Below are 21558 nucleotides of genomic sequence, written 5' to 3'. Positions count from 1 at the left end.
GGAGACAGAGGCAGGCGGATCTCTGTGAGTTCAAGGCCAGCCTGGTCTACAGAGTGAGATCCAGGACAGCCAGGGCTACACAGAGAAACCCTGTCTCTCAAAACGAGAGAGAAAGGGTGGGGGAGGAAAGAGGGAGACAGAGAGACAGAGCCAGAAAGAGAGAGAACAGACAAGATACCTGGGCCCACCTACTGCCCCAGCTAGCTACTCAGGAGGCTGAGGCAGACGGGGCTACACTGGCCCAGGAGGTTAAGGCCACTTGGGTAACACACACAGTGCAGGATGAAGAACACATACACCAAAGTTATCTAGGAAATAATAACTCATGCCTTGTTGATACATGCCTGCAATCCCAGCACTCTGTCTCACTAAAAACAAACACACCACACAAAAAAGTAAACATTTTGCACAAAGACAAAGTATCTAGACTGAAGGGCCCACCTGCCCCCACAAAGGAGGGGGAAAAAAGAAAACATTCAACCAATTAAAAAAGAAAAAAAAAAGATTTATCTTAGTTATGTATGGAGCCTCTGTCTGGGTATGTGCAAATGAGTACAATGCTCGGGGAGGCCAGCAGAGGGCGCTGGATCCCTGGGCTGGGAATCAAACTCAAGTCCTCCGGAAGAGCAGCTCCACAAAGTCAATTTTAAGCTCACAGTCAACACACTGGTGTCTCAGGTATTGATGTTTCCTACCAATACCTCTCTCTCCCTCCCCACCCCCCTTCTCTCTCTGTGTGTATTTGGCTTTTTGAGATAGGGTCTCTCTACATAGATCTGGCTGTCCTGGAACTCACAATGTAGACTAGGCTGACCTCAAACTCAAGATACACCTGCCTCTCCCTCCCAAATGCTCAGATGTCCACCACCATGCCCAGCTCTCCCTTTAGAGTGCCCTAATTCTGCTCTGGGCAGCAACATATTCAGTTATAATAGCTACCTTTCTGCCCTGGTGCTATGGACATTCACGTGTCCAGGGAGGCATAACCAGAAACTGGTGGATGAGGCTTGTAGAAAAGCTTTGATAGACACTCTAGTCTCTTTCTCCTCCTCTACAAGAGAGACAAGATCCACCTGTGCCTATGAGGCCGCAGCATAAGGACAGGGGGCTTGTGCCCAGAAAGGCTAAAGGGAAGAAGCCAGGGAGACCCAGACTGAGAGCATCTTTGAATGTCCAAGTGTAACCTGGGGAAGGCTATCTCAGGTAAGTAACTCAGAAAAATAAGGCCCTGTTTAGGCCACCACCGCTTACTGTATTTTCTATTATTTGTAGCAAAGCGTATTTGAACAGATACAACTACAGAGGAACAAGGTTTTCTGTTTTGTATTTTGAGACAGTCTCAGGTACCAAGCTGGTCTTGACTGTAGTATGAAGCCGAGGACAATCTTGAAATGTTGATCCTCGCCTCTACCCAGGGGCTGGGGTTGCAGGCATGCATCTCCATCCCTGGTTTTATATGCTACACACTAGGTAAGCACTCTACTAACAGAGCTCATCTCAGACCCCAAAACAAGATATAAAAATCTCTTAGGAAGAAAAGGTCACAGACTGAGGCTAAGGTCTCATGCTCTTCTTAACAGCACATGAATGCCAGGAGACAATGGAGCAATGCCTTCAAATGTGGAAGGGCAGAACACACCCAGGCACACTATCAACCAAGTATGATTACTTTTTAAAAGGTATCAGTATAAATATGTAGCTCAGATTCTAACGCAAAGCACTCTCAATCTATCCTGTTTAAAGACAAGACCCGAAAGCAGGCTGGAGGGCTGTCTCAGTGGCTAAAAGCATGTGCTGCTCTTCTAGAGGCTGCATGTTCAGTTCCCAACACTGCTGTCAGATGGCTCAGGGACACACACTGCAACTCCAGCAGATCCAACATTCTTCTGGCATCTGTACACACTTGCGCATGGGCACTCACATGTGCGCACAACACACATACACACACACACACACACACACACACAAATGTAAAAACATTTTGTAATAAAGTTCTTTAAAAAAAATCAAGGAACATACCTTTGTAAGGATGGTTTTACCATAGTTTTTTGTACTAGTCAGCCCACTATTCAAATAGATGTTTTTCTTCCCACCTGGGCTGTAGTAAGCTAAAGGAAAAAGAACACAGACAAAAACTGCCTCGTAAACACAGAACTGAAGCGTCCCCCAGTCGGCTTGCTCTTCTGTCTCTCAGTGTAATGACTGTGCCAAGCACACTCACCTTTTGGGCAAACCCCTCCGTGACTGTTGGCTCTGGGAGAACCCACGTAAGCTAATCCAAGAGTTCCCATGTCAAAGTCCTGGTACGTGAAAAGATGAGCCAGGCAGACTTTGGAGGCTTCTTCGGCTATATCAAAGCTAAATTGCTTTCAAGAGAGAGTATTCTTAATTAGATTACCATCCTGCCAGGTTCGGGGTGCATATTACAGAGCAGCTGCATGAAACAGGATCCTAATTAGTCTTATCAATAAAAACCGGGAGTCAAATATGGGGGTGATAACCCGAAAGATCAGAGGAGCAAAGGAGCAGCCACCAGTGACTTCTTACCTCTCCAGATCCTCCGACCAAATGGGGGCGAGAGCCTGTCTCCACCCGCCTTATATTCCTGTCTCCACCTCCCAATTGTGCCAGGATCAAAGGCGTGCACCACCAACGGCCTGGCCTCCCCTATGGTTAACTAGTGGCTGGCTCCGCCCTCTGACCTCCAGGCCAGCTTTGTCAGAACACAAACACAACATCACACCACATCTGCAGCCCTGCGCTAGCACCTGCAAGTCCTTGCAACACAATAAGCCTTCCCCGGGGTCCACAGCCATGCAGCAGGTGAAGCACAGTGGTCATGGGGTGGTGGGGAGCACTGAGGCACTTCTCATCCACTCTGGGTTCACTGCTCTTCCACACTGAGACCTAGTAAGGACTAGAACAGCCCAATCCCAGAGAGACTGCAGCCCCACGCTACAGCAGGTCAAAGTATTTCAACAGTTTAACACACTGTGCAGGGATTATTTTATTGTTAATTATTGGGCTGGTAAAGATTTTTATTTAAATTTTATAAATTACAATTATAAAAAATTATTTTAAAAATTTATAAATATAAGTTTATAGAAAAGCAGACATACTTATTTGTATGGTACAAACAAAAGATTTAAAGCCATCTAAAGAACACTGCAGATTCAATCCCCCAACCTCTACCCTGCCCCACACCCCATGGGCCTTACTTCAGTGTCTTTTATTTTTCTACCCTAACAATCCAAAAACTTTAAAAGTTTAAAAAGAAAAAAAAAATCATGACTTTTGAAAATGTTTAAGGCCAGCCCTTGGGAGACAGAGGCAGGTGGAACTCTGTAAGTTCAGGGCCAACTTGTGAGGTCCTGTCTCAGCATATATACTCATGCATTTAAAATAAAAGCTCAGAGAATCCTATGTACAAAATAAAGGACATCTAGCTGTCTGGGACCTTGACAGTCCCTTGGCAACAGGGGTGAGTGAGACTCCAGGACTTCTCTGGGGGCTGAGGGAAAAAAGACGGAAGGCGCATGTTTGGGCCCACAGGAAGCAATGGGTGGGTCAGCTGTCTCAGCAATCAGGAAGTCTGGCTACTCAGGCTTACCCCAATGACTAACCCAGGACAAGACATCTACACTCGATGAATGGGCCCAACTGTGGTCACCACAAAGCTCATATATTGACTAACTCAGAACACAGCTGTATTTGGAGACAGGGCCTTTACAGAAGAAAGTGAGGTCCAGTGAGGACATTCACAGGCCCTAATTACAGGTGACCTGTTTCCTGGGGGCAGGTTTGTTCATTTGTTGCTTTGCAGTGCTGGATCCAAATACAGGGCACAGGAATGCTAGCATGTGCCATACAAGGACTGCATCTCCAGCATCACCCATGTCTTCATGAGGATAAGGACCCAGACATACACAGAGGGAGACATCAGCATGCTAAAGAGAGGCCTAAGCAGAAACCAATCCTGCCAATATCTCTAGCCTGTACTGCTGGCTTCCAGAACTAGGAGAAAATAAACGCCAGAGGCTTAAGTCTCCCAGGCTGTGGTACTCTGTTAATAGGAGCTGGAGCTGAATCCATTTGCTGAGACTTATCTCAAAAGCAACCATACGGAGCGCCTTTAATCAAAGCACTTGGGAGGCAGAGGCAGGCGGATCTCTGAGTTTGAGGCCAGCCTGGTCTACAGAGCAAGTTCCAGGTCAGGACTACAGAGATACCTTGTCTCAGAAAAACAAAATTCAAAATACAAAATGATACCGTCTCAATCTCCCTCAGGGTGGCTGGCAGATCAAATTACATAAACCAGTATTATATAGACATAACACATAATGGGTCTCAATCTAGGGGAAAAATAACAAACAAACAAACAAAAAAACCTTTAATTCCATTCAAGATTGAAACTTAATTTTGGTCTTGTGGGTGCATAAGCAAAAAAATCTGTATTAGCCTACCACCTGAACCAATACATTGTTGAAACTATGAGATTAAAAAAACAACCTACCCAAATGTTCCAAGCTGCTCAATCTGTAGTAATTTGTTACAGCAGCAACAGAAAATTAACATACAATTTACAATAAAGCAGTAATATGCAGTCAGACACTGGAATCATATAGCAGCCAGTCTACTAAGGTAAGAATGCACACAGGGTGCTAACACTCTTCAAATTTATTACCAGAGTGAAAATAAAATGTTTACATTTCTATAGATCTCAAGTCATACTTGTGCCGGCCAATACATGTTCATTTCTTTGGTAAGTACTGCTCTAAAATACTTGTGGTTAAGTTTCAGAGACCTGAGACACAGAACAGTCGGAGTTTACAGGCTTACTATTCATGCTGTTTTCCAGAGAAGACCCACTGTGCCGAATTAGGTGCTCAAAGATGGGAAGGTTTCCCCCATGCCCCTTCACTAGTGCAGACACAGCCTCCCATTAGAACTGAGAAACTGCCGAGCAGGGCCTACCTCCAGCAACGTCTTCACATCCCAAGCATCTTTTTCTTCGTTTGGGTAACTTTTGGCCATATTGAAGTGCCTTTCACCAGGTTTTACCTCTTGTGGAGACTTAAGAATTCGAATCTATACTTAAGAGAGAACACACTTAGAACAATTCCAAAGCATCCTAAGACTTTCACTGCCTTATTTCATCACTTCAAGAAAGAGCACCTGGCCAGGCAGGTGGCGCACACCTTTAGTCCCAGGACTCCAAAGGCAAAGGCAGGCAGATCTCCGAGTTGGAAGCTAGCTCAATATACACAATGTGTTCCAGAACAACCAGGGCTGTCTGGAAAGACCCTGCCTCAAAAAACAAAAACAAAACTAAGACCAAAACTCCAGACCAAAAACTGGAGAGACCTCAGCAGCTAAGAGCACTTGTTCTTACTCAGGACCCAGGTTTGATCCCCAGCACCCACATGCAAGTTCACAACCTTCTATAACTTTAAATATATTTTTTTTAAAAAAGTTCTTAATTAAAAAGAAAAAATCAGCATCTATGTAACCCTGGCACTTTGGTAGGCTGAGATGGAGACAGGTCAGTCACTACTAGTTCAAGGGCAATCTGGGTTACATAGCCAAAGCCTATCTCAAAAAATAAACACGCTGAGCCGGGCGGTGGTGGCGCACGCCTTTAATCCCAGCACTCGGGAGGCAGAGCCAGGCGGATCTCTGTGAGTTCGAGGCCAGCCTGGGCTACCAAGTGAGTTCCAGGAAAGGCGCAAAGCTACACAGAGAAACCCTGTCTCGAAAAACCAAAAAAAAAAAAAAAAATAAAAAAAAAAAAATAAACACGCAAAGCCATACACATGCACTCACATACACATAGGTGCACATGTATATACATGCACTCACATACACATAGGTACACATGTATACACATGCACTCACATACACATAGGTGCACATGTATACACATGCACTCACATACACATAGGTACACATGTATACACATGCACTCACATACACATAGGTGCACATGTATACACATGCACTCACATACACATAGGTGCACATGTATACACATGCACTCACATACACATAGATGCACATGTATACACATGCACTCACATACATGCACATGTATACACTCACACGCACCAGCACACACACAAACACTCAACTATCTACTCCTATACAAAATGTTTTACAACCCAAATTCTTTAGCTCAAATATTCAAGGTCCAAAACAAACTGAAAAGCATATGGCACAGAAAACACATGGCAATGAATTATTATAAAGTTAGAAATGCACTAAATCCTACGTGTATTTAAAAGAGAGAACCTGGGTTACATGAGCCTAGGGTATTTATTACAATTATAGTCAGTAATTTAAAAGTGAAAGATCGACATGAACGTCACTTCGGTACCGTAAGTACTGGACTATAAAAAAATCGGAGCTTCTCTTTGCATGCATGTTTAAGACAAATTCCCATTAAACCCACTAAGAGGAGGAAGAAAGGTTTCTGGTCCAGGACTTTGGGACAAGGACAGAAGGCGTGCTCGGCTCCGCAGTCTCTGGCCAACACTATGGTGAGCTTCCTGGAGACCTCAGAATCAGTTCTGGGAAGAATCATCCGAAAGCCAGGACTCCACACCTAAATTACACCCTCCAGTTCATCTTGAAGGGATTAAAAAAATTCGCATTTCTGTTTCCTATATTGCTATGTTCTTCGATTGTTTCCAAGTTCCTAAGGCAAAAAGGAACTATTTACTGATTTCCAAAAACCTGCACAGTTTTTATAGCTCTTTTTATAAGCTTTTTTTATAGTTTTACAGCTACACATAGCAGTGATTTTAAAACCAGTAAGTCTGCTTTACATTATCAATGGGGAATTATATTCAACAAAGCGTAAAATAAAAAACCAAAAAGGCCAAGAGTGTGCACACGTTGCCAGTGTGTTGAATACAGGCTTATTTGTGCACAACATCTGGAAGACAAGCCCTGACTGACCTAGAACTCAATATGTAGACCAGGCTGCCTCTGCCTGCCAAGAACTAGAATTACAGGCATGCACCACCATGTCAAGAGAAGTGATTTTTCCCCTTTTGTAGTTTGTCCTTTTGTTTGTTTGTTTATCAAGACAGGGTCTCTGTGTAACCGCCCTGGCTGTCCTGGGACTCACTCTGTAGCCCAGGCTGGCCTCAAACTCACATCGATCCATCTGCCTCTGCCTCCCGAGTGCTGGGATTTTAGGTGTGCGACACCACCACCTGGCTGTCTGCCTTTTTTTTTTTTTTAAAGTCTCTCAATTTTACACACTATAACCTGCAAAACTATATGGTTTATTACAAAGAACCTGGAAACATTCATATCAAAATATGTATTTTTCCAAAGCAATACTGAATTTCCAAACCACGGAGGTCAGCTTTTACTAAGAGTGAGTGTGATGGTTACTGTGATGGTTAGTGCAGTGTGATTAGTGCAGCAGTGACAGGCATGCTGTGCCAGCCAAGCAGCCGGAGGAGAGATCCACCGCTGGGTACAAACCCCCGCTGCATTGTACTCTTCAGTAAATTTCCTGACTATGGGTTCAAAATTGTAGATCCCCCCCCCCCAAATACTTTCTACTTTCCATCAGAATCTCTCTTTTTAATTTTTCTCAGAGATACAGTGGGCACAAAATTAGAATATCCTGTTAGCCGGGCAGTGGTAGTGCACGCCTTTAATCCCAGCACTCGGGAGGCAGAGCCAGGCGGATCTCTGTGAGTTCGAGGCCAGCCTGGTCTACAAAGTGAGACTAGGAAAGGCGCAAAGCTACACAGAGAAACCCTGTCTCGAAAAAAAAAAAAAAAAAAATCCTGTCATTCCTGGTTTGTGTACTAGAATTCTAACTAGAGACTGAAGCATAATCAGAGGAAAAGAAACACTATAGGAAATGAAAGCGCTATCATTAACAGATGAGGATGTAACAACATTAACAGGTTTCATTCCTAAAACAACCCTCAAGAGAGAAACTTTATCATCTAGGACTGTATACCAAAAATTCACACAATGTATCATTTAAAAAGATCACAAATGAGAATATTTGTAATTAATGTTAAGGTAAGTTTAGGGTTTTGGAAAAAAATAAAAATATTTACTCTGTAGAAGCTCATGAATCAACACAAGGCCTACTATTGATAAATACCTGTTCTATCTGTATTCCATAACCTTTAAACCCCGCATTATCCCACGAAGTGTTCCGGTATATGTCATCAACTCGGTCAATTAGCTCTATCTGTGAATATAAAAGATGAAGTTATGTAGAACTCTACCACTAATTATAATGTAATAACATCTCCTGGAATAAACATCCAATGGAGGAGAATGCAAGACTGATTATGAAAACCTGCATCAAAAAACTAATCTTTATCACTAATGGGTCTATCAGAGAAGTTACCCTAGAGCCAAACTTAAAACACTGCTACAAGAACGTCACTGTCTATGCAACCTCAGGCTTTTTAAATACGCCGTCCGAGTCAACTATAAAAAAATTATCAGAAAAGCTAAGAAGTAACCAGTCTCTATGTCAGGAGTGCCTTAAATGTGGCCCTAAAACAGGTAAAATGGTGATATTGCTTCCCCCCCCCATTTATTTTTTATGTGTGGGGATACATGTATTTGTATACATGTTTTCTGTGTGAATGGGCACATGTGTGTGTACACACACACACACACTTGTGTGCACATGATAGAAGCAGAGCATAATCAGTACATCAGAAATAATTTAAAAAAGGAACCATTTATCTTTTCACAAAGAGGAACATTTATCTATTCAAAAAATGGTTAACAGGTTGGTTTCAGCTATGAAAAAAACTGTTCTTTACTTTAAGTAGCAATGAGAAATGCACTGTGAAAAAGTTGACCTCAGGGCTGGAGAGATGGCTCAAGTGGTTAAGAGCACATGCTGCTCTTCCAGAGGACCCAGGTTCAATCCCCAGCACCCACATGGCTGCTCACAAATGTCTGTAACTCCAGTTCTGGGGATCTGACACCCTCATACAGACATACATACAAGCAAAACCCCAAAGTACATAAAATAAATGAATCTTTTAAAAGAAAAAGAAAACGTTGACCCCATACTGGGCAATGGCAGCACACACCTTTAATCCCAGCACTCGGGAGGCAGAGGCAGGCAGATCTCTCAGAGATCAAGGCCAGCATGGTCTCCAGAATTCTAGGACAGCCAGAGCTACACAGAGAAACCTTGTCTTAAAAACCAAGAAAAGAGAGGACCTCGCAGGCTGCTCACATTCACGGCATCCGACACGAAGAAGTGAAACACTGGGAGTCCTTGTATTAACACGAACCCAGATGAGAATTCCTCAAGAAAGACTCTTCTTAGGAACAAGAATCAATGACTCCCACGCTTCTCCTAACAAATTCGCCCATACAGCCCAAGGAAAGGAAAGGCGGCTGAGGGAGGTTGGAATGAAATGGAGAGAATGGGAAGGAGGCACTCAGAAAGCCGTCTCTACTGCATTGGGCTACTGGGTCATGAATAGCTCCATTCTCTTTTATTCCCTCAATGACAACATTTTTATCAGTGCCAAGTTACCAAAGATAAATGGGGTCATGCTGAGAAAAAAAAAAAAAAGTCCTGGAAAAAATCATCTGCTTGACTTTAAAAATTTCGCAGCTGATGCTAAAAGTTCCATGTCAGGCTGGGGATCCAGCTCAGTGCAAGAGCCCTTGCCTGGCAGGCACAGAAAGTAACTGAGGATTAAGACCTCTTTCATCTGTCCTTCCTACCTCTGCCCCAGGGCTAACTATGCCATGAATGTCTCACTATTTCATATACTATCCCAAGACTATCTTTTTAACGGGACAGTGACAAAACCTCTGGAGTCTAGACACAGAAAATACACAAAGTTCATACACTTATCTAGTTCTTATTCTGAAGTATAAATCTATGCATGCGGTACTAACATTTGTAAAGAGCTCGCTTGTATAAAGGGACTACATTATAAACTTCCCCCTAATTTAGTCTGTAGAAAAAAGTCTAATATGCAGAAAATAGTAATTTTAAAGCAAAATGCATTCTCATAATCCTGAAACTATAGTTTCTATATAGAAATGTAAGATCCTAGTACATGCTCTCCAAGTAGTAGAAAGGAAGTAACAGTGTCTGGAGCAGGCCTGGTTTCTTTAAGTTGTAAATGATGGCAGCCTCTCCTAACAGAATGAATTCACCGCATGAATGACTTGCTGGACCACCCTGTGGTCATCAGATACTTACTAAGTAGTTGGTGGTGGTGCTCTCCTCTCCTCGGCCCATGTACTTGTAGAATCGGTGATCTGCTACCACCAGTAACTTACAAGTGTTCTTCAAGGGGTCAGGCTCAGCTCGTCTCTTCACTCGCCGAACAAACTCTAATATGAATTTGTATGCACTATTAAATTAAAATTCACCAGAACAGGGAGGAGTTTTATAGTAACACTCAGTTCTATTCTGTTTCTGAAACAAACATTATTTAAGTTCAGTATCATTAAAGGTATCTTTTTCTTTTCCGAGGGAGGAGTGGAAACAGGGTCTCACACAGCCTTGGCTGATCTTGGATTCACTACATAGCCAAGGATGACCTTCAACTCCTGATCCTCCTGCCTCCACCTTCCAAGTACTGGGAAAACAGCCATGCACCATCATATCTGTCCTTAATGGTATGTTGAATAATAATAATAGTAGTAATATTTGGAAAAAGACAGAAAAGTAAAAAGTAACATAAGGTTTAAAATTGCTGAATTTAAAACCAAGGGGACTTGGGATATGTAAGATCATAGTTCAAACCCCACCACCACACAAGGAAAAGATTTTCACAAATGTTTAATACAGTAAAATAATTTTTTACTAGGCAATTGTAAAGGCACTAGGCAATGAAGCTACAGGTCATTTTCTTCTAGAACTCCATGAATTAATCAAAACGTAAAAAGGTCTAGGTAACCATACATTAAAACTAAGTCACACGGAGCCAGGTGTGATGGCACAAGTCTGTAACTCCAGCACTTAGGAAGCTGAGGCAAGGGGATGGCCATCATGAGCTGGAGAGCAAACCTTGTTTATAATAAACAAACATTAAACAATCCTGGGTGTTTAGAGGTGTCTCTACGAGCATCAGTGCAAGGCTGCAATCTTCTCAGCTCCCTGATACAAGCAGGTCTGTCTACTGTTTACTCACAAGCACAGGTTTATGGAGTATGTAGATGCACACACATATCCATCTGATTACCTGTCAATATATGTATATAGAGAAATACACTCATAGACATACTCATGTACAGTGGTTTGTCAACTTGACACAGCTGGGGAGTCATGGAAGAGAAAATACCTCCGTTTGACTGGCTTGTAGGCAAGTCTGCTGAGCATTTTCTTGATTAATGATTCATATGGAAGCCTGTGAGTGGTAGCACCCCTGGGCAGGCGGTCTTGGGTTATATAAAAACAAGCTAAAGCCAGGCATAGTAGTACCAGCCTTTGATCCCAGCACTCAAGAGACAGAAACAGGAGGATCCCTAAATTCAAGGCCTGGTCTACAGAGCAAATTCCAGAACAGACAGGGCTGCACAGAGAAACCCTATCTTGAAAAACAAGCGTCCAAACAAACAAGTTGAGGGAACCATGAGGCACTAACTAACCAGTAAGTCGCAATCCTCCATGGTCTCTGCTTCAGTTCCTGCCTTAAGTTACTGACTTCCCTTTATAATGGACTGTAAACTTTAAGACAGAATAAAATCTAAGCACACTAAGACATTCAGACTTGTCAGTCTGGGAGCCTCACCTTTTCAAGTACATAAGTAATTATGTACATACATAGCTACAAATGTATCCTTATAGTAGAAAGTTTAGGATTAGTCTTTGTTAATAAAACATTTTTTATCAAATAATCAATTGTTAAGAATGTATTTATCAGGTGGTGGTGCACATCTTTAATCCCAGCACTTAGGAGGCAGAGCCAGGGGGATCTCTGTGAGTTCAAGGCCAGCCTGATCTATAGATGGAGTTCCAGGACAGCTAGGGCTACACAGAGAAATCCTGTCTCAAAAATAACCAACCAACCAACCAACCAGTCAACAAAATGAAGACAGAAGAACACCCATTCCAAAAGTTTCTTTTGTTTTTACTGACCCCAAATAGATATGTTCATGATTGATAGCCTCTGTGCATTTCAAATACCACAAAACTATTTTCTCACCCAATTAATCTCTTACAAGCGCTAAAGACTCCTTTTCAAAAATAGTGCTTTGACATTTCTGAAGGTCTACCAGTAAAGAACTTAAGATTATTTCACTGTCTCTTTCCTCAGGATCTTTTAAGACAATTATTGCTTCACCTATTTTTTCTAGTGTTTTCAACTATGACATAACAGAAAAAGAATTAGAAGTTTCTGTAACAAACTGTATTTTCACACCAAACACTAGAGTTACTTTATAATCATTCTATATTTATCAATTAACAAATATCACTGCTGTGATGTACTTATGTCATATCCGAAATATATTGTCAAGTCTTACCTTCAGATGGCTCTCTGTCTATGAGACCTTTTGGAAGCAACTCTTCACTATCCGCCTTTAAATAGCCACACACTTTTGGAGATTGCAGACGTGAAACATCCTTGATATCTTCAGACTTATACACTAACATTCTTTTATCTTTAGTATCATTAACAAACCTCCAAAGTGGCTAAAAAGGAAAACATATGATGAAATAGAAAACAAGAACTTTGAAACATTAAATTCTCACAACACTCTGTGTTTGGGCAATATTGTTTCTTTTCTTTTTTGTTTTTTTGAGACAGGGTTTCTCTGTGTAGCTTTGCTCCTTCCCTGGAACTCACTTTGGAGACCAGGCTGGCCTCGAACTCACAGAGATCCACCTGGCTCTGCCTCCCAAGTGCTGGGATTAAAGGCGTGCGCCACCACCGCCCGGCGCAATATTGTTTCTTAAAGAATTACTTGCTTTATCTTATAGTTTCTATGCTGCAAATAAATTCAATTATTTAGTATTTTATGCACATTTCTGTATAAGCCTGTAAAGAAGAAAAAATGTTTTATCCTTTTCATTCCATTTTAATATATAATATTAAATGTTTAATATTAAATATAATAATAAATATTAAATATAATAATAAATCATTCCATTTTAAATATTTCTGTAATTCCTACTCTACTCCAGCACTGTTACAGGTAGTCACGCTGGAGTGATGTCTGGTGACGTTCCTATGCATATGGTGTTTACACGCCATTCCTTTAACATGCAGGCATTCAACATCTTTTTACCATGATAGCTTTTACACACAGCAAAGGGCTTTTTATAAGAGACGACTGAAAGCTCTTAACAACATGCTAAAAGCTTCTATTAGTTTCAGGGAAAGCAGGCTTTTGTTTGTTTTCATCTGCAATTTCAACCCCCAGCCCAAGATCTAAATGATTTAAAACATGGCTCCACCACATACATACAACTCTGAGGGTACATAAGTAAGAGGGCTGTTTCTGTAAACACACTGGTCTCAGCTGTGAAGAATGTAAACACAGACATGAAGTTATGCACGCATAAGAAAATGAATGAGTAAGACACCACTTCGTGCGCATTAGGACGGCTGTCGTCAGACACACTCTGGTGAGGCTCTAGAGAAAGGCAGCCTCACTCGTGCTTTCTGAGGGCCGAAGCCCTAAGGCAGGCAGAATGGCCTCCTACAGAGCCACACAGGAGACTCAACCTCAGAAACAAAAGGAAGCAACACAACAATGATAACCTTATAGACTGGTCACCCAGACCACCCCAATTCAATACACACACCCAAAAGTGTGCTCAAGGCTGTTCATTCTAGAACATTCTATTTCAAGAAATTAAAGAACAATTAATGATCATCATCAGAGGACTAGCTAAATCACCAGGGAGCCTTCACTAAAAAAAAAAAAAAAACCTTCATTTTGCAGGAAGAACAGTCGGATAGCCACACTTAGTACACATATACATACAGAAAAAAAAATTAGAAAAATGTTCTCAAAACATATGGTTCAAGGGCTGCAGAGGTGGCTCAGTGGTTAAGAGCACTAGCTGCTCTTCCAGTAGACCTGGGTTCAATTCCCAGCACCCACATGATGGCTCACAACTGTCTGTAACTCCAAGATCTGGTACCCTCACACAGACACACATGCAGGCAATACACCAGCGCACATACAGTAAAAATGAACAAATCACTTTTTAATGTATGGTCCAGGTATGCGCACAATGGTAAAGCACTCAGCTAGAATGAAGACGCCATGGGCTCCATTTCTAGCACCCCCACCAATGCATGGTGGTGTAACTGCAGCACTCAGGATTATGTATTTAGGTTTCTTAAAGAACTCTGGGTCTCCCTATGTAGCGCAAACTGGCTCAGAGCTCACTATGTAGCCCAGGCTTACAGTGATTCCTCCTGCTTCTGCCTTCCCAAGTGCTACACAGAAAACTCATGGCAATCCTCCTGCCTGAGCCTCCCAAGTGGAATAACATATGTGACCCACCATACTTAACTTGCCTTAACATCTTAAAACAACCAAGAAGTGTTACGGAATATTTATTCAGCCAGGCAAAGATGTGTTACCTTTGTTCATGCTGCATTTGTTGAGGCTGTAAAGATGTGTGTTCAATTATGTAAAGATGTGTTCCATCTGTTTCCCCTTGCCTGCCTAAGGCACCTGATTGGTCTGATAAAGAGCTGAATGCCCAATAGCTAGGCAGAGAAAGGATAGGCGGGCTGGTGAGCAGAGAGAATAATAGGAGGAGAAATCTAGGAAAGAGAGCAAAGAGTGAGAACAGGAGAAGGAGAGAGGACACCCGAGACCTAGCCAGCCACAGAGTAAGAAGGAGAGAAAGATATATAAACAAAGAAAGGTAAAAAGCCTGGAGGTAAAAATGTAGTTAATGAGAAACAAGCCAAGCTAAATCCAGGCATTCATTAGTAAGAGTAAGTCTCCACGTACTTATTTGGGAGCTGGGTGGTGGCCCCCAAAGTGTAAAAAAAAACAACTACAAGGAAGCTTTCTGAAAATCAGAGAGACAAAGTAAGAAAGACAACGTCAAAGTAAGGAAGGCAGGAACAGAGGCAGAAGGACCAGGAGTTCAAGGCCAACCTCAGCTACATAGGCAATTAGAAGCCAGCATGGGCTACAAGGGGCCCTCTCCCCAGCCCATCCCCAAACACAGCCCTCTTCCCTGTAGACTTACCTCCACGTTATACTCTGCCCCATCCATGTTGATTCTCACTGTAACATCACCATCGCCTATGTGGGCTAGAACCCTAGAGTCAGGCTCACCTTGGGGGGAAAAGAAGGTATTTTTATTATCAAAAATATCCGTAACGGAGCCAAGTGGTGGTGTTGCGTGCCTTTAATCCCAGCACTTGGGAGGCAGAGGCAGGCAGGCAGATCTCTGAGTTAAGAGGCCAGCCTGGAGCAAATTTACAGAGCAAATTCCAGGTCAACCAGGGCTACACAGAAAAACCTTGCCTTAAAATAAAAAAAAAAAAAAAAAAAAAAACCACAAACAACAACTAAGGAAAACAGGAAGCACACGTTAGAATATATAGATCCCAACAGTAAGTAGGAGCTTTCCATACCATTTCCCCTTTTCCCTCGTTTACTCTATGCGCATGGGTGTTTTGCTTGGCTGTTGTCTGCACCTGCAGCACCCTCAGAGGCCAGAAGGGTGTTGTATCCCCAGGAACTGGAGGCTGTGAGCCCCCATGTGGGTACATGGAACAGAACCTGGGTCCTCTGGAAGAACAGCCAGTGCTCTTAACCATTGAGCCACCTCTCCAGCCCCCCATTTCCTTCTTGTCGCAGAGAAAAGTAGGGCTTCACACTCCCGGGAGACGGACGCAGGACAGGATGACTGCACTTGAGACCAGCTTGGGAGGGAGGGAAGCTCACTAAACGACAAGGTAAATAATATCGTCCCTCCTCCTATCAGACAGAATGTTTCTGCTCCCAAACGGATATAGCTCAAATAAAAACACGCAGCATGCTATCACATCTCTTTCCTTACCTAGCCACAAGAGAGAGAGAGAGAGAGAGAGAGAGAGAGAGAGAGAGCGCCTTTGTAAGTAAGCTAAAGCTGGAGACCTATGATGGTTTAAATCTAAAAATGCCCCTAAAGACTTGTGTGTTCAAAGCTGAGTTGCCAGTTAGATTTTTGAAAGGTGGTTAGACTATTAGATTCTAACTTCATCAAGGGAGTGATCCAGTGGTGACTGATCCGTAACTGCATGGACTAATTAGGAGGTAGAATCTCCTTGGAAACAGTCAGTCATGGGGGACTGCCTTGAAGGACTGTCATGTCCCATGCCTCCTTTCTCTTTTTCCCATGCTTCCCGGCGCCATGAGGTGAACTGCCTCTTTCACCACAGGCTTCTGCCACCATGACGCCATGACGGTCTGTCTCCCCTCAGGTCCAAAGCCTCGTGAACCAAACCCCTGTCAAGCACGCACTGCGGTCAGCCACTCCTTCCTCCTGCTCCTGGCAGGTGCTCCGCCACCCACCGCAGAGAGTGCCGGGCACAGGACCCAGCAGCCCGGGGGGACTCACCGACCACGTGCCCGCTGAAGAAGTCCTGCCATTTCACACTGTACTCGCTTTCCTTTTTCCCATCCACCACCACGACTCTGAAGTTCTGCGAAAAGCGTTCAGTACTTGATGTCAGGTATAATTTAAAATGCCTGAAGAGAGAATGCATTCACACAGACATAAACTCGAGGCCTAATTTTCATTTCACTCTTTAAAATCTAGAAGAGACAAGACGAATAAACTTCTACCAAGGTAGAACTAATAACTTTTTCTCAACATGTATAACGTGTGCTCTCTTCAGCAGCACATACACTTTTTAAAATCAGAATGATGCAGAGAGATTAGCATGGCCCCTGCACAAGGATGATACACAAACTGTGAAGCATTCTATATTCTTCCTCGAGGAAAAAAAAAAAAAAAAGATTTATTCCATTACTCTGTGTGTCTGTGTGGGCTTGTACAAGGGGGTGAGTGCCCAGGGAGGCCAGAGAGAGTGTTGGATCCCTTGAAGCTGGAGTCCAGGTGCTTGTCAGCATGGGTGCTGGGAAACTCCAGTCTTCTACAAAAGCATCAAGTGTTTTAACCTCCAAGTCGTCTCTCCAGACCTACAGGAGCTAACAACTTACTAGGTACATAGAGCATTATTTCTCCTGGAAAGACAAATGGACTAACCGATTTAATTATAAAACCTCAACCAAGCAAAAGAAACTAATTTTCTTCCTTTCTTTTCTGAGACAGGGTTTCTGTGTGTAGCCCTGGCTGTCTTAGAACTCAGAGATCTGCCTGCCTCTGCCTGCCGAGTGCTGGGATTAGACCCACCAAGCCTGGCTAAAGAAACGAATTTTAAAATTTTTTTTTTTTTTTTTTTTTTTTTTTTTTTTTTTGTGTGTGTGTGTGTGTGGTGGGGTAGGGGCTGGCAGGAGAGCTCACAGGTCAAGTGCTTGCTCCCAAGCCTGACAACCTGAGTTCTATCTGTGTGACCTACATGATGGAAGGAGACACCAACTCCCTCAAGGTGTTCTGACCGCCACATGTATTTCATGGCACATGTGTACTTATACATACACACATACAGAAACAAACCACGAAGGGGACCTTGACTGCTTCAGAGTTCTACCGGACTGTTTTCCTGGAGCACTGAGACCCATTTGAAAGGACTGGATTTGAGGCAGCTTTTCCATGACTTTAGGATGGTATTTATCTACGTGCGTCCACGAGGAAACACAGCTCAGGAGGCTAAAGTCATTTAGCACTGTGTGAGCACGGGGCAGTCTGCAGCCATGCAGTAGTGCTTTCACCTCAGCAGAGCTCTCTAGGTCACCAAACGGCCCCTGCCGCCATTCTGAAGGCTGCTTGAGACTCAGACACCTGCTGTCTAATTTTTTCCAAGTATTATGTAGTCCATTTTTGCAAAAAGTGCTGTTACATTAAGAGCATCTCTGTACCCTGGTTAAAAATAAACCTTCAAATTCTGTATAGTCAAAAAAAAAAAAAAAAAGTAAAGGAAGAAAGGAAAGAAGGAAGGAACTCATGAATTCCTAAGGAATGAGGGTAAAGATTATGCATTTAGCTTTCCTGGAAACTGATTAATAAGGAAACACACGTGGACAGTTAAGGTTGAAGTTAGGTGTCGTGCTATCTCAGAAATCCACTATTAAAGTCTACGTTATAGGCCATCCATTTTATCTGCTGCTCTTAAGATAATCTGCGTTCTCTCTACTTCATAGAAGCAGAGCTGGGCTGGGCACTCACACACTCACGACCCAGCCGGTCAACTGTGGAAGCGGACAGTGGTTCTGCAGTCCACTGCTTCTGGCCACCCAGCTGCATCCTACGGAGGACTCGGACTACGGGGTCAAGTTACCAAATGCCGCTTCTGTGTTTATTCAAGAGAGCCCATGCTTTTCCCTCCTCAGTAGAGCCCTTGAAAACCAGTAATGCATAATTACTCCTGGGGGGCTAGATACCAAGTGCAGATGTCAAAATATATACATTCCAGTTCTTTATACGGTTTACTACTTTAGAGCATTTTCATTCTGAGTAAAAACTGGGGGTGGGGAGGCAGGCTTTATTAATATTTAGAGGCCTTTCTATGTGCCCACAAATACCCAAGGCAAAGCAAGATATGTTATTCATCTCAACCATAGGAACAAATTTTGTCAGCTATGGTGTTGAAAATATGAAATGTTACTTCCCTGTGGGTCTGCATAAATCTCTCAACTGCCAGGAAGAAACCCAGACTGGGACTGCCTCCAGAGCAACGAGTATTTTTAACTTTTTGAGCACACAAGGTAATTTTAGTTTTGCTTATATATTTTTGACGGTCAGAGAGAGAGACACAATACATCATTTCATAAAACCTGGGCTCATTTCCTCGGCTATCCAAAAGTGCGTCCTCCTACATTACTCATTATCGTTAATGTTCTTTCCACTTTAGAAAAGCACCCTATTACAAATGCCCTCCCTGTTCAGAGTCCCAGCTCTCCTGAGCTGGAACAGTGTCTGATGTTCTTCCTAGGAAAGCCCCAGGAACTGCATTCTGGGTTTTCTGCACTAAGTCTGCTGTCGGGACTGGGGAGACAGCTCAGTGGGGAAAGCACTTGCCATCAAGTGGAAGGTGAGGGCTTTGATCTCCACATGCCTGCAGCACCATGCATGCATCCACACTCATATACATGAACATACACACACACACACACACACACACACACACACACACACACACACATACACACACACGTCTTATAAAAAACGAATCTGTCATATGGTTATGTATGTTATAAGCCCAAGTAGTGATGACATTTGTTTTTTAAGTTTCTGATCATAGCATTGCACTTTATAAAACCTTCAGACCGGATGTCAGTTAAAACAATTGTTTGCGGCCTTTCCATGACTTTAGAAGGGGATCAACGAGGAAACACAACTCAGAAGGCAAATTTGAAACAAGCTTCCTTTTTCATAAACTACTACTCATGCTGAAATCCTTCAATATTCATTTCCTGCTCCTCAACCTCTAAAAGTCACACCCAAATCTAATGCAGTCTGGATTAAATTCTTCTGTCTCCCACTGCTTTTAAAACGAGAGCCTTCTCAGCTGCTATCAACACCCGTAACAGTGGTTTCTCAAAGGCAAGGCCGGCCATCGCCTGTACTGACCATTCTAGCTTACCAAGATCTGACTGTTTAAGTGTTAGGTACCACAGCAGGAAAGGAGGGACCGCATGGACTGGGAATCTGAAAACCTTGGCTCAGAGCCGACCTCTACCACTTACTCCGTGACCTTGACCTTAATCTCTGAACCTAAGCACTCATCTACAAACGAGAAAATACAAGACTTAACCCAACAGTCTGAAGGTTAAGTGAGAGACTAAAGAAGTGATACATTTCCATCAATTGTTAGACACAATTCCTAATAAACAAGATCAAAACTGTAAATTAACAAAAAAGTCTTTGCTTCTGTGTAAACAGGGATGAATATGAACACTTTCTTCCTTCTGTTTTTTTGAGACAGGGTTTCTCAGTGTAGCCCTGGCTGCCCTAGAACTCCTGTGCCTCAACCGTAACAGAGCTGCCTGCCTCTCCCTCCCAGCTGGGATGAAAGAAGGAGTGCACCACCACCACCACCACCACCACCACCACCACCACCACCACCACCAGCACCACCACCACACCATCATCACCACCACCACCACCACCACCACCACCACACCACCACCACCACACCACCACACCACCACCACCACACCACCACACCACCACCACCACCACCACCACCACCACCACACCACCACACCACCACCACCACCACACCACCACACCACACCACACCACACCACCACCACCACACCCCACCACACCACACCCCACCACCACACCCCACCACACCACACCACCACACCACCACCACACCATCATCACCACCACCACCACCACACCACCACCACCACCACCACCACCACCACCACCACCACACCACCACCACCACCACCACCACCACCACCACCACCACCACCACCACCCCACACCACCACCACCACCACCACCACCACCACCACCACGCACAGCTTATGTTAATGGCGTCTGTGAACAGTCACAGAAGCAGCTGACCATCATCACGACTCCACGGCCGCTTCAGGGCTATGGAAGAGGGAAACGTCAATTTTCAGTTCTTGTTTTGCACCTCCTCCCTTGCCCCTACACACTCCACACACTTCTACCACATTTCTTTACTGAGTGTGTGCATGTGTGGGCACACAAGCCCAGACACACGTGTGGAGGGAGTCTCTTCCCACACAGGTCTAGGAGGTGGAGCTCAGGTTGTGAGCAGACACCCTCATACTGAGCCATCTCCCTTCCCACCCACTCCTCAGCAAACTTCCCACCAGTGCTGCAGAAATAACTCTTAATTCTGGAGTCCCAGCTGTGCACAAACAGCTGTCTATTGTGGGCATGCCACCCAACTTGTATGAGCCACAGATGTGCGCCTTTAAAAGAGAACAACAGGCCGGGCGGTGGTGGCGCACACCTTTAATCCCAGCACTCGGGAGGCAGAGGCAGGCGGATCTCTGTGAGTTCGAGGCCAGCCTGGGCTACCAAGTGAGTTCCAGGAGAGGCACAAAGCTACACAGAGAAACCCTGTCTCGAAAAACAAACAAACAAACAAACAAACAAACAAACAAACAAATAAATAAATAAATAAATAAATAAATAAATAAATAAATAAATAAAAGAGAACAACAGGAAGAGAATGGTGAGAATCAGGGAAGTTATGTCAAGTGCCTGATAAACAATACACTCAATTTTGAGACTGGCTGGAACCTAGACAGCCATATACTATCTGTAATCAATACCGTACTATTTGTACATAAATTCTAAAAGTTACTAAAAATAACATAGATATGGCAATAATTAGAAAAAATAAAATATTATTAAAAACTCTTTGCACAAAATATCACTAATATGCCCACAACTGACCAATTTCCTTAATGTCCTAAGCATTACTACAATTCAGGAGTCAAAAGAACAAA

General features: G+C 43.4%; 1 protein-coding gene and 1 non-coding gene across 5 annotated transcripts in view; one reads left to right on the top strand and one right to left on the bottom strand.

Annotated features, from left to right (window-relative positions):
- Adam17 (ADAM metallopeptidase domain 17) overlaps positions 1 to 21558 on the bottom strand; it is a 49891-nt gene that overhangs the window by 13916 nt on the left and 14417 nt on the right. For 2 of the 4 annotated variants that reach the window (XM_006976617.4, XM_076559256.1), the window contains exons 3-10: positions 16553 to 16683; positions 15194 to 15282; positions 12496 to 12664; positions 10226 to 10359; positions 8135 to 8224; positions 4975 to 5088; positions 2222 to 2366; positions 2020 to 2108 (exon numbers count right to left, since the gene is read on the bottom strand). In XM_006976617.4, the coding sequence (XP_006976679.3) occupies positions 2020 to 2108; positions 2222 to 2366; positions 4975 to 5088; positions 8135 to 8224; positions 10226 to 10359; positions 12496 to 12664; positions 15194 to 15282; positions 16553 to 16683 (961 nt within the window). Of the gene's footprint in view, positions 1 to 2019; positions 2109 to 2221; positions 2367 to 4974; positions 5094 to 8134; positions 8225 to 10225; positions 10380 to 12495; positions 12665 to 15193; positions 15283 to 16552; positions 16684 to 21558 lie in introns of those variants that run through there. The other 2 variants (XM_042266867.2, XM_042266868.2) reach the window with 2 other exon arrangements.
- LOC121825231 (U6 spliceosomal RNA) lies at positions 16820 to 16928 on the top strand. The gene has a single exon (XR_006067359.1). It is a non-coding gene; the product is annotated as a U6 spliceosomal RNA (small nuclear RNA).

This window comes from Peromyscus maniculatus, chromosome 22 (assembly GCF_049852395.1).
Source record: "Peromyscus maniculatus bairdii isolate BWxNUB_F1_BW_parent chromosome 22, HU_Pman_BW_mat_3.1, whole genome shotgun sequence".
NCBI classification, from domain to species: domain Eukaryota; kingdom Metazoa; phylum Chordata; class Mammalia; order Rodentia; family Cricetidae; genus Peromyscus; species Peromyscus maniculatus.
The sequence above is the reverse complement of the archived record's forward strand: the minus strand, read 5'-3'. Positions and strand labels throughout refer to the sequence as shown.